The sequence below is a fragment of the Trachemys scripta genome, chromosome 10 (assembly GCF_013100865.1).
Source record: "Trachemys scripta elegans isolate TJP31775 chromosome 10, CAS_Tse_1.0, whole genome shotgun sequence".
In the NCBI taxonomy this organism is placed as follows: Eukaryota; Metazoa; Chordata; order Testudines; family Emydidae; genus Trachemys; species Trachemys scripta.
Genome location: NC_048307.1, coordinates 14,436,540 through 14,449,864, shown reverse-complemented (window position 1 = coordinate 14,449,864; position 13,325 = coordinate 14,436,540). Strand labels below are relative to the sequence as shown.

Below are 13,325 nucleotides of genomic sequence, written 5' to 3'. Positions count from 1 at the left end.
GGGCTCTCCCGCCCCCCCCTACTGAACCCCCAACACATCCAACCCCCCCTGCTCCATGTCCCCTGATCGCCCCTTCCCGGGACCCCTGCCTGTAACCACCCCTGGGACTCCACCCCCTATCTAAGCTTCCCTTGTCCTTGTCCCCGACTGCCCCCTCCTGAGACACCCCCTCCAACTGCCCCCCTAGGACTCCACTCCCTACCTGTCCCCTGACTGTTCTGACTCCTATCCACGCCCCCGACCCCGCCAGATCCCCGGGACTCCCACGCCTATCCAACCTCTGCCTGTCCCCTGACAGCCCCAATCCCTCTCCACACCCCTGCCCCCTGACAGCCCCGCGACAGAACCCCGACCCATCCAACCCCCCTGCTCCCTGTCCCCTGACTGCCCCAATCCTTCTCCACACCCCTGCCCCCTGAGAACTCCCCACAGAACCCCGACCCATCCAACCCCTCTGTCCCCTGACTGCTCTGATCCCTCTCCACACTCCCACCCCCTGAAAGCCCCCCCCCCCATAACTCCCGACTCATCGAAACCTCTCCCTGCTCCCTGGCTGCCCCCCGGGACTCCCCTTACCACCATGCTGCTCGAGCCACTGGCTCCACGTGGATCAGGCTGCCGCGCTGACGTGTGCATAGCCCCTCCCCCACAGAGTGCTGAGCCAGGAGGAGGGGGGAGCAGGGGAGGAGCTCTGGCTGCTGGAGGCCAATGGGAGCGGCTCAATCGGGCCCAGCCACCCTATCAGCCGCGCCGCACTCTGCATGGAGAGGATGGGGGGAAATCCCGGACCTTTCTATCTTATTACCAATTCTTCCCGGACGGCTATTTAAAGACGAAAAAGCCGCACATGTCCGGGGAAATACGGACGGATGGTAACCCTAGGTTTACTTGGTCCTACCTCAACTCAGGGGACTGGACTAGATTACCTTTTTGAGAGCCTTTCCAGTCCTGCATTTCTGTGATTAGATGTTTCTTGTGTAACATGTTCATTGGCTTGCCTATCTGTTGCCTGAGAGAAGGAGTGATATTTAGCAGTTATCAGCTTCACAGATTGTTAGCAAAGTTAGAACTTGAAGCTTCTACTGTGCAGATTACACTGAAACCATTTTTTCTGGCATATGAAATGACCGATGAATAAAATTTATGCACTTCTATCCATAGCAGGTACAAGTGAACTGGTAATGCTGAGCTTGGATCTTGTGAAAACTCGTCTTGCAGTGATGAGCATGGAGATGAGGAAAAATTTTATCCAAGCTATTCTAACATCTCTCATTGAAAAATCTACTGATGCTAAAATTCTTCGTGCAGTGGTAAAAATAGTGGAAGAGTGGGTGAAAAACAATTCTCCAATGGCAGCCAATCAGGTAAATTGAAAAGTTAAATCAGGTGAAAATCTTTATTCCAATCAAAAATTAATGAAAAGCTGTAACTTGCATTTTCTGTTCAGTGTTTGACAAAGAGTTCTGTAAAGACCTAAGTCTGCATATTTTTAAGTGCCGTCTATAAGTTGTGAACACTCTGGGTTCCCAAGGAAGAAATAAAGTTAAGAATGCTCAGCACATTATAGGCTACATTTTCCCTTTCATGTGAAATAGTGCTTTGCTAAGAAAACTATGTATGTTTTTTTAAAGCCAAAGGTTCAAGTGTCCAAAAGCCAGTATTCTAGGGCCATGTAAAGTTGCTTCAGTTAAAGTAAGATGATGGAATATTTGTAGGTGAAGCTATATCTTACCAATTATATCACTTTCCATAACATCATGCAGTGTACTTACCTACATCTTATTTCTGAAAGAATTTGGCAGTGAATATAGTCCAAAATGTTGTGAGTTAAAGCTAAGATCCTGATTCAAGTTTTTAAGTTTACAGGCTAAAAATTTTAGACTGTTGAAAATCTTCTTTCTGTGGTGTGATGAGTACATATTTTTATGCCTATTGTGTGGGTACTGTGGGGCTTTTCTCATGCAGTGACCCAAAACCTTTTATTCTTATGTACTTCACAAGGCACAATTGCTATTGTCTTAAGCGTAGGGGGTTTTCCCGCATTGTTCTTGCCTCAGTTTTTTGTGATAGGCATGGATAGGCTCTTGAAAAGAGTGTCGTAGGGGGTGTTGATCATTGTAGCAGAGATATGTCTGTACGTTTTGTATCTGATGTTCTGGCAGGGTCTGATGTTGCTTTGAGTTGGTGTGCCCTGGTGTGTAGGGAGCTTGCTTCTAGTGATGAGCTTGGAGAGGTTGCAGCGTTGTTTGAAGGCCAGAAGTGGGAGTTTAGGAAAGATTTGTTTCAGGATGGGGTCCCCCATCGAGTATGGGTTGTAGTTGTTTGATATCCCATATGGGTTCCAGTGTCGGGTAGTAGGTGACAACTAGGGCTATGTGTGTTGTTTCTGTATTGAGGCAGGTTCTCTCGGGGTATTTGGGTGTCCCTATACTTATGCTAAACAGTCTCTTACACGTTGCATGTTGCTGTGATGCTGGGAGTTCCTTTCCCAGACCTGAAGAAGAGTTCTGTGTGGCTCAAAAGCTTGTCTCTCCCACCAACAGAAGTTGGTCCAATAAAAGATATTGCCTCACCCACCTCGTCTCTCTAGTATGGTTCAATGGGAGCGTAACCTAAAAAAATATTTTACACCTTTCTGGACCACTGGTTGGTCACAGTATTTATAGTCCTAAGAATGTCCATACTAGGTCAGACCAGTGGTCCATATAGCCTGGTATCCTGTTGTCCAACAGTGGCTGGTCTCAGATGCTTCAGAAAAAATTAGCAGAACAGGGAAATTTATTGAATGTTCCATCCCCTGTCATCCAGTCGCAGCTTCTGGCAATCAGAGGTTTAGGGATACCCAGTGTATACGGTTGCATCCCTGACCATCTTGGCTAATAGCCTTTGATGGACCTTTCCTCCATGAATATATAATTCTTTTTTAAACCCAGTTTCCACAGGTTGACTGGGTGGTGTGTTAATAAGTACTTCCTTATGTTTGATGTAAACCTGCTACCTATTAATGTCAGTGGGTGACACCTAGTTCTTGTGTAAGATGAAGGGTTAGATACGCTTATTCACTTTCTCTGCACCATTAATGATATAGACTTCCCCCATTAGTCATCTCTTTTTAATATGAACTGCCCCAATCTTTTTAATATCTCCTCATGTGGGAGCTGTTCCATACCCCTAATAATTTTTGTTGCCCTTTTCTGTACTACTTCCAGTTCTAATATCTTTTTGAGATGGGGTGATCAGAACTGTATGCAGTATTCAAGGTGCGGGTGTACCATGGATTTATATAGTGGCATTAGCTATTACACAATTAAACTTTTTAATCTTTTAATGATTTTAGGCATCCATAGCATTAATTTATATTTCCAGTGTAGTATCTATGCTAGAACTATAAATACTTTAGCGTTTTGGGGGGGTTTTACTTTTAGAAAGCATGACCTTGTGTCAAGCCATTTTTCAGTAGCGTAGGAGTGAAAAAAATGGTGTAGAAGATGGCTGAAATGTACTTTGAACATGCCATTTCTCCTTGTGTTTCAAGATGAATTGAGAAAATTAATCATGTCTCTTTTTAACAGACACCTACTCTCCGGGAGAAGTCCATTTTGCTAGTGAAAATGATGACCTACATTGAAAAGCGTTTTCCAGAAGACCTTGAATTAAATGCCCAGTTCTTAGACCTTGTTAACTATGTCTATAGGTAATTATAGCAATTAATCAAGTATTGCAGTTTATTGGTTCATAATTTGTACCATACATGACCTTTATAACATGCCATCCATCTTTTAGGGCTATATTAGATTTGTTGTAAAATGCACAATCAGTTCATTTCACTGAGACTGGAGTGAACATGTTTACATATTCACGTTAGATCTTCAGATACAAAATCTTTTTACAGCCCTTGCTCAAGCAAAAAAAAAAGGGGGCTGTGGCATCTTCATAGTTAATCGTGATGTAGAGATAGTATTGACTGCTATTGCAGTGTCCCTCCTTTCCCCTTTATATGAAGCTTTTCTCCTGGAAGCTTATTGTAACGAATATTTTTCTAGTTACTTAGATAGCCACACTTGAGTCTTCTAGCCCTGTATAGAAAAACATGGACAATAATTGCCTCACCACAAGATAGGTGTGCACTTCTAGTAAGTTATAATGGTCACTAAGGAATTTTGTACTTTAAACATATGCCTTGTTTTCAGCCATTCAGAGCCAGCTCGCAGAGTAGCAGCAATTGTGCAAACTCTTAGTTGTAGACAAGGTAAACTTCAATTTGCATCAGTGCAGCTTACCTGGGTATTTCAAGCAGAAATAACCTCCACCAGTGCAAATCAGAGGTTGCCTTGTCCACAATAGAAGTGTGCACTTAGGCCCCTGCATATATGGCACCTGGCTAACAATATTGTATACACATGAACTTCTAGTTTGAGTGTAAGATGTTCTAAAATCAGTTTGCATAACCTTCTTGGCGCAGGAGTGATTCCACCACCCAAAATTCCACTTTGCTCAGTCTGGACAATGGACTCGTAGAGAAACCATTGAAACGTTGCATTACTCATTTGAGCTCTATGGCATTAAGCTTGTAGAAAGGTTTGCTGCAGAGCTAATCCAGAGAGATAAACAGTGACCTCCATTGGACATGGTGGGTCTCTTGGCCATTGTGGTATTTGTTCTTGTGATTTGACTCCATGTGAGATGTTCTCAAGGGACTTTTGATATGTCACAGAAACTTATGCTTTTTTTGGTAGTAGACAAAGCCACACTTGACTCTAGATATTAACATCTTCCAGAAATTGGTATAACAAAAGAAAATATTCTCTGGCTAAATAAATAGGTGACACTCTCAAACGCCTGTGTATTATCAATTGCTTATGCGTTCTTCCTAGGGATGAGAATCTTTCTGGAAGTGAGCTCACTGCTAAACTTGAACCTGCATTCCTTTCGGGGCTGCGTTGTGCTCAGCCGCTCATCCGAGCCAAATTTTTTGAGGTCTTTGACAATTCCATGAAGCGTCGTGTCTATGAACGCCTACTTTATGTAACTTGTTCTCAAAACTGGGAAGCTATGGGAAACCACTTTTGGATCAAGCAGTGCATTGAGGTAGGAAAACCATTTTTTATGAGAACCGTGAATGTAATTTTAGAAATGATATTTGCTCCTCTTTTCCCTTATGAATGTGTAGATGTATTGTGTGTATCTTGAAAAGTGATATAGCCCTGTAAAACTCCCCATATCGAGGGTACCATTTTAGATGCTCAGAATATCTTAAAACAAGTACTAAGCTTTTAAATATTGAAAAGCTGATGCCTGGGAAATCTCTGCATCCATGTTCTTGAATCCAGTTGACAGTGACTCCAGTGGCTGTATTTTAAAGCTTTAAGGCTTCAGTTTATCTGAGAAAAGCCTAGTCAGTGCTCAGAATTTCTTTAAGCAAAAAATGACTTACAAGCAAAAAATGACTGGAGGAGGAATCTTTTTGACAGATTGAATCCTAAAAGACATCAGAATGGAGTGTCAGAACTGTTGCTGAGAGAGATTTTAAAGGGGGATTGCTGTGGTGTGAAACCTGGTTTCTGATCTTTTTCTCTAAAACAAAACATAAGTAAATCGCCAATTTCTTTGAAATGACCTGTATATCAAAATCTGAATATAAAATATCCAAGCACAAAGCAGTCATTTTATTAACTTCATATGAGAAAGATCAGAGCAGCTTTCAGGATGACAAGGAACAGCAGGAATCTTCTACATCTCTTTTTAGGTAAGCCATGTATTTTAGTGGAAAATTGTATATATTATGTAGATTGAGACACTAAATAAAAAAAAATTCCATAAAAATATGATGCTTAGATGTAGAAAACTCCTGTTCCCTATGTGTCCTTATGGGGTCTCTAATCTTACTGTCCTAACGTATGGCAATACATTTCCTGTTAGCTATAATCAAATGGCAACCTCAAAGGCACAATAACCCACCACATATCAGTGACAGAAGGTGATGAGCTGAAGATGGAAGTCCACTTTGTTCTCTGAATATGTGTGGCACCTCAGCTCTGACCTAGAAGGGTCACATCTAGCAAAGATAAGATACTCCATGCCCATTCAATCTTTGGCCCTTCTGATACTGCCAGTAGAGGTGCAGATTAATGACTAAATGTCCATGTCCCAGACTCTCACTATCCAGTTTTCTCCAACTGCTAGGCAGTTGCTATCTTAATTTCCTTATTGACCCTTTTGTACTTGAACATATAAGCAGAGAATGTAATTGCGTTTCCTGTTGGTCTGTTCAGTCTAAATCTTTGTTCTTTTAAGATTTGTTTGAATTTGTTCCTGTTTCAGAAACACAGGGAGGGTGGGGGATATCTCAAACACAACAACTGCTCATGAACCAGTTGGTAGAAATAATTGCTCTGATGAGAAGTAGATAAAATTCTGACTCATTCAGGCCAGCCTGACATCCAAACTCAATTTGTAAAGGGAAGTTCAAGCTGTTAAACATAGTGTGTGTCGTCCCCTTCTCTCTCCCCCCCCCCCCCCCCCGTTCACTGTTGATTTGAGAAGGACTGAGTCCTCTACTGACAAGGAAAAATGGTGCAATACAAAATAAATCAAGGACATGTGTTCTTAAATACATCACACACAATGGGTCAAAATCTTTGCCTTGTTTTTTAATTTCTTAGCTCCTGTTGGCAGTGTGTGAAAGAAATACTACAATTGGCACAAGCTGTCAGGGAGCCATGCTTCCATCTATCACTAATGTAATCAACCTTGCAGACAGTCACGATCGGGCAGCATTTGCTATGGTAACCCATGTCAAACAAGAGCCTCGAGAAAGAGAAAACAGCGAATCCAAAGAAGAGGTAACATTTTATTTTTATTTTACAGCAGATGATGATGTCTCACCAAGCACAGTTTATGGGACACATCTTAATGCTAGTCGGAATTGCTATACATGTGTGTAAAGTGAAGTGCAGTGACTATAGCAGCACACCTGGTGTAAACGAATAATGAAGTTAAATAGATGTACACCTCTACCCCGATATAACGTGGTCCTCAGGAGCCAAAAAAAATCTCGCCGCCTTATAGGTGAGACCGCGTTATATCGGGTTCGGTCCGGTACGGCTCGGGGCTCCCCACTGCTTTACCGCATTATATCCGAATTCGTGTTCTATCGGGTTGCGTTCTGTCAGGATAGAGGTGTAATTGTAATTACATTTTAGACAATGATTTACTACCATTTGACTTACTAGCTCTGTGAAGCCGTGTTAATTCATCTTTTTTTAATCTTCCATCTATTCTAGGTGACTGCTTTGGCCCTTTCTTTCTCCCTTAACAGTGGGAATTAAATTTTCAAATCCTAAAAAAAAATTACAATAATAGGTAACAAGGGCTGCAATAATGAGTACCATATTTGTTTTGTATATGTTCAGAAATGAAGTGGTGATAATTATTGAAAGTATCAGCATTATAATTGGCCTTACTTTTGTGTAGGATGTGGAGATTGACATTGAATTGGCTCCAGGAGATCAGACGAGTACACCTAAAACCAAAGAACTTTCTGAGAAAGACATAGGCAACCAGCTACACATGTTGACCAACAGACATGACAAGTTTCTTGACTCTCTTCGAGAAGTGAAGGTTGGTACAGGTTATTGGTCGCATAGCATGAAAACCTTTGCTGAAATCTCAAAACTGACGCACACAAATGAATTCTTTTTTGTTTCTTTGGTTCCACTGTTCATTTTATTTTATGCTAATACTGTATATTTCATTTTGAAAACTAGAGCCTACCGACTTTTACATTTGGCTTTCTCCTGGTCCTCTCCCCCAGCATCTAACTCCATCCTACACCTATTCCATCATATTTCTCTCCTCCATTTGAAGAAAAAAAAAAAAAAAAAAAAAAAAGCATCATCTTCACTTTTCACAAGTTCTGAAAACAATAGGGCTCAGAGATTCAAGAGGGGTAATCTTTGCAGCCTGTTTTACCTGGTCCTAGCCCATTGCTAATATATTTGATGTCACTTTCATGGCTGCCACTGCTGCTCCTGTGGTACTTGTGGTGCTGATTGCTCTTGCCACCTCAACAGTCTTGAACTTTTGCAAGCAATAGTAAGGTCCCGATTAACCTCCAAAATCCTGAGGTTAACCAAGCTGAGTGAGTGTCTTCATTAAGGAATACAGTGAGAACTGCTTAATTATACTGACAATTTGAAAAGTTGCTAATTGTTTTTCCGGTTACTTTTGTCACTGGAAATTATATACTATCATGCTGGTACTAAGTCTTAAGGACCAAATGTGGGTAAACACAGAGCATCTGGAAAACCCTGCCTTTGAGTGGGTGAAATCAGGTGATTGGGCTCCTAACTTCAGTACACATAAATTAAGGTTTTGCCAGATACACCTATTGCATTTAGAATTGAACTAAATATCTGTTGCATTTAGATAAGAAAACTGCTGCCCCGAAAACACAAGACAGGATTAAATCAATTAGTAAAGCGTGGTAAACAGCATTATAAACAGCATTGTTTTTTAATAATTCATAAGAAGCTAATTGTTAGATGAGCGCTATTTTGTGATCCTCTGAAAACATCAGTAGATCTAGCCAATTAACCTGCTTGTTTTGTCTTACCACCAAATGTCAGCAACCCCATTAGTCACCTTTTCCCTTCTCTTCCTTGAGAGCGTCTTACTTTTTTTATTTGTAGCTATTATAGTCATGAGTTGTTGTCTTAATAAACATGGAAATATGGTAACATTTATTTCACAGTAGTTTTCTCTTTCCACCTAAGGGAAATTTTGAAAAATTGTATTGGTTATGGAACACTTGGGAAAACAAGTAATATAACTGCTTGCACACATCTTGGGGAAGTTTAGCTGCTGGACTGTATCATACAGTAACTCTTCCATGGTGCAAATTCATTGAAAGGTCTTTTTTTTTTTTTTTTTTCCTTTACATCCCTAATTGTTTCTCTTTATTTCTAGACTGGAGCGTTATTAAGTGCCTTTGTTCAGTTGTGTCATATCTCTACACCGTTAGCAGAGAAAACTTGGATCCAACTTTTCTCCCGATTGTGGAAAATCTTATCTGATAGACAGCAGCATGTGAGAATCCTTTTTGTGTCTTTTTGGTAGTAGCTGGTGTTTCAGTAGATTGTAATTTTCTGCCATAATTACTTGTTCCCTCACTTTAAAAATAATCCATTTCTAGTGTTTCCTCCAGCTATATGTCTTAATACTGGTTGCTTTTGAAAGAAATTGGCCCCTTCAGATTTCAAAGGGAATTAATCTTTTCATGTTTTAACTACTCTATGAAAATTCCCTCATCTATATGGTATTAGTAAGACTTTAAATATGACCTAAGTGTTGGAATTGTCTGAATGAAATCACTGTTTCTGTTGTTTTAATTCCAGGCTCTTGCAGGTGAAATAAGCCCTTTCTTATGCAGTGGTAGCCACCAAGTGCAGCGAGACTGCCAGCCGAGTGCACTAAACTGTTTTGTGGAAGCAATGTCACAGTGTGTTCCTCCCATTCCCATCAGGCCCTGTGTGCTTAAGTACTTGGGTAAAACTCACAACCTGTGGTTCCGTTCCACATTGATGCTGGAACATCAAGCCTTTGAAAAAGGATTGAGTCTTCAGATTAAACCTAAACAGACAACCGAATTTTATGAGCAGGAAAGCATAACCCCTCCTCAACAGGTAAGGAATAACATTAATTAAATTATGATAGCCTACTAAAGGCAGGGACGACCTAGGGTGACCATAACCAGTTACACAAAGTTAAACATGAAAGTATCTGTCCACACTGGCTGCTAAAGTGTGTGGATATCATGCTAATTACCATAAAAAGACCTAATATGCTAGTGGAGACAAGCCAGGTCAACACATGAGCAAGTTTTGAGAGAAGCTGAATTGCAATATGGTGCATTGTTAATTTTTTATATATCCAGTGATAATGGACCTCTTACTTCCTGGGTTTTCAAAGAGTGCTCATACAGTGGAGGTCTAGACATAAAATTTAAAAATGTCATATTTAGAACTTAATTGTTACTTTAATGTCTTTCTTACCGTATGTTGTGTGGTTTTTATCATATGCTTTACTTTACTTTAAAATACGCCAACTAACATGCTTTCATGTGTAAGGCATTTACTTAATAAAAAAATTGATCACAAAAAAAATTATAGCAACATTTTGACCTTAGAAGAATGTGCTTGGTTATTTGCTACGTTTTTTAGGAAATACTGGATTCCCTAGCTGAGCTTTACTCTCTGTTACAAGAGGAGGATATGTGGGCTGGACTATGGCAAAAGCGCTGTAAATTTCCAGAGACAGCAACTGCTATTGCTTATGAACAACATGGCTTTTTTGAACAGGTAATATTTGCACAATATATGCTATGACAGACCCAGACCAGTGGGGTACAGGAGTCTGGTAGAGGGCAAATATACTGGTCACTGGATGAGTAGTTTTCTGTTCCCTGAGTGACCAGAGCAGGGGCTGCACTAGAGTAATCAGGAACCTGCTAGAACCAGTTAAGGCAGGCAGGCTAATTAGGACACCTGGGGCCAATTAAGAAGCTTCTAGAATCAATTAAGTAAGGCTATTCAGGGCACCTTTAGAAAGGAGCTCACTTCAGTTTGTGGTGGGAGTGTGAGGAGCTGGGAGCAAGAGGCGCAAGGAGCTGAGAGTGAGAGGGTGTGCTGCTGGAGGACTGAGGAGCACAAGCGTTATCAGACACCAGGAGGAAGGTGTTTGGAGGAGGCCATGGGGAAGTAGCCCAGGGAGTTGTAGCTGTCATGCAGCTGTTACAGGAGGCACTATAGACAGCTGCAGTCCACAGGGCCTTGGGCTGGAACCCGGAGTAGAGGGCGGGCCCGGGTTCCCCCCTAACCTCCCAATTGACCTGGACTGTGGGTTCTTCCAGAGGGGAAGGTCTCTGGGCTGTTCCCCAACCCACATGGTGAATCTCTGAGGCAAGAAAATCCATCAATAAGCGCAGGATCCACCATGATGGAGGAGGAACTTTGTCACAATGCACATTATTAAACTTTGCTTTATATAGATTAACTATCAGTATAAGCATACTAAAAGCCCACAAAATGTGTACTTTGTTATTAATAAGAACAAAAAGAAAAATTCATTTGAGTTGAGGATAATGTCTCAAATAAAATTTCTTCTGTATGAAATATTAATTTAAAACTCCATGGTACATTGATAAGATATGTTTGAATATAGCCAAAACTAGTTTCCTGCAGTACATCATTAATTCGACTAAGAAGCATAAAATTGTAAATAAGAAAATAAGTTAATCGTCCTAATTTATTATAGGGTCTGATAATAGAGGTATTTAAAGAGTTTTTAAATCATGTATGTGTCTTCAAAAAAAAAAATCCTAATGCAATGCAATCAGATATATGTTTAGAGCAGATATAAATCTAAAATGAAGTGCTTTCTTTCTTTATTTTAAAGGCACAAGAAACATACGAAAAAGCAATGGAAAAAGCCAAAAAGGAACATGAACGGAATAATGCCTCCCCTGCTATCTTCCCTGAGTATCAACTCTGGGAAGACCATTGGATTCGGTAAGATGTTGTTAAAAAGCAAGATAAAAGTATTCTAGTAATTTAAAACATTGATTACTAAAATAAACTAAGCCCAGCACATTTAAGAAACAGAGCAACTTAGGGGAATAAAATATTATATTGCAACTCCTTTAACAGACTTCTAAACGGCTATACGTAAATCATTGCAAAAGTATAATTTGCTGTTTGTGGAAACAGATTTCACATGGAATTTGTTTTCCCATTTAATACTGGGATCTGGGTCACATGAAAGTGCAGTTCCCCCTCTTCATACACTTTTATATTATTGTTTTTGTTTATTTTCAATCCTGCAGTCTATTTACAACCATTGCAATGCCTTCTAAGCATTTTTCAAACATTCATGAATGCAGATGCTCTCCTGATATGAAATGCTTAAAGTAACTTTTAAATAACTCCTGCTAACACCGTGTTTTCATTTTCATAGCTGCTCAAAAGAGTTGAACCAGTGGGAACCTTTGACAGAGTATGGCCAGTCGAAGGGCCATATAAATCCCTATCTGGTACTTGAATGTGCATGGAGAGTCTCAAACTGGACTGCTATGAAGGAGGCACTGGTGCAGGTGAATATTTTTGAGAATTTGCAGAGATAACTTTTTGTTTCATTGTTCATTGTGCTGATTGTGTTTCTTCAAAGTCAGCATTACAACTCATTTCACAGAAGCAGTAAACTCCTCTTTGGGGATTTTCTTCTATGTAGTGTACAGCTGGGTATTTTGGCAACCAGAGCATATTGTTTCAACAGGCTAACTTGGGTCTTTCCTTCTTATTTCCCCCTCGTCTTTCTGTCTCTATACAAAGCTTCCTTATAATTCAGAATTGATATTTCATAACAGGGTAGCAATCACCAGGGTGGGTGAAGGTTGAGACATGGTGTCAAATTATTAAAAAGCACCAAGTGGCTGATTGGTGAACATGCTGGTGCCAGTAGTGATTTATGGGGAAGCTTGCAGAAGCATTTACAGTGCTGCATAAAAAACATATTGGGGGGGACCCTAAACATCAAATCAAAACTTGTGGGTTTGTGTGATGTAAGATGGTAAGAGTAAGATAGGGATCCCTTTACGGTTTGTTCCGGGAAACGTGGGATGGTGATATGAAAATCAAACTGTTGTACCTTCTGTGGATGGATAGATTGTAACTAAAGTCCCAGTTTTTAAATGGAAAAGCCCTCTGTCTGCAGTGTTAATGTAAGTTTAGATGCTTTGATTTTAAGTGATAGAGCATGACAACACCAGGCCCTTTCCTTTAGTGTCTTATAATTAACATTACTGCTTCCACAACCATTTACTATGTATAGTTTTGCAAGGCTGTTAGGGTGTGCAAAGGCCCAGATTGACACCTACATAGGAAAACCTGCATACACCAGGAAACTGTCTGGATAAATTTTGGTTTCCCTTAATCAACCCTTTGTAGGCAGTGGGATGCTTACTTCCATGTGTTCTGATATTCCAAGATTGTCAGGGACATAGTTAAATTCTAGGATATCCAGGGAGGGCTTGAGTTTTTGTATTGCCAGTCTTCATTCTGCTAAAATATGAGATTGTGGAGGGGAAAATGAGATCATGGAAAGTAAGCATCCCCTAGTTTTACCTGGACTTGCCTCCTTCCCACAACCGTGGAGCTCCAGCCCTGTGGAGCTATGGTGCAAGGTTTTGGGGGAAATAGGGAGTATGCCACAGAACTGCAGTATTCTTTCCCCCACCCAGATCCACCCTGTTAAACTTGCAGCAGTAGAAT

The 13,325-nt window shown here is 40.6% G+C and overlaps 1 protein-coding gene across 9 annotated transcripts in view; it reads left to right on the top strand.

Moving 5' to 3' along the window:
- Nucleotides 1-13,325, top strand: part of TRRAP (transformation/transcription domain associated protein) — a 149,781-nt gene that overhangs the window by 75,609 nt on the left and 60,847 nt on the right. For all 9 annotated transcript variants that reach the window (XM_034784980.1, XM_034784982.1, XM_034784979.1 and 6 more), the window contains 10 exons: nucleotides 1,162-1,364; nucleotides 3,573-3,694; nucleotides 4,875-5,088; nucleotides 6,663-6,842; nucleotides 7,474-7,620; nucleotides 8,968-9,087; nucleotides 9,396-9,683; nucleotides 10,221-10,358; nucleotides 11,455-11,567; nucleotides 12,013-12,148. In XM_034784980.1, coding sequence (XP_034640871.1) covers nucleotides 1,162-1,364; nucleotides 3,573-3,694; nucleotides 4,875-5,088; nucleotides 6,663-6,842; nucleotides 7,474-7,620; nucleotides 8,968-9,087; nucleotides 9,396-9,683; nucleotides 10,221-10,358; nucleotides 11,455-11,567; nucleotides 12,013-12,148 — 1,661 coding nt within the window. The remainder of the gene's footprint in view (nucleotides 1-1,161; nucleotides 1,365-3,572; nucleotides 3,695-4,874; nucleotides 5,089-6,662; nucleotides 6,843-7,473; nucleotides 7,621-8,967; nucleotides 9,088-9,395; nucleotides 9,684-10,220; nucleotides 10,359-11,454; nucleotides 11,568-12,012; nucleotides 12,149-13,325) is intronic.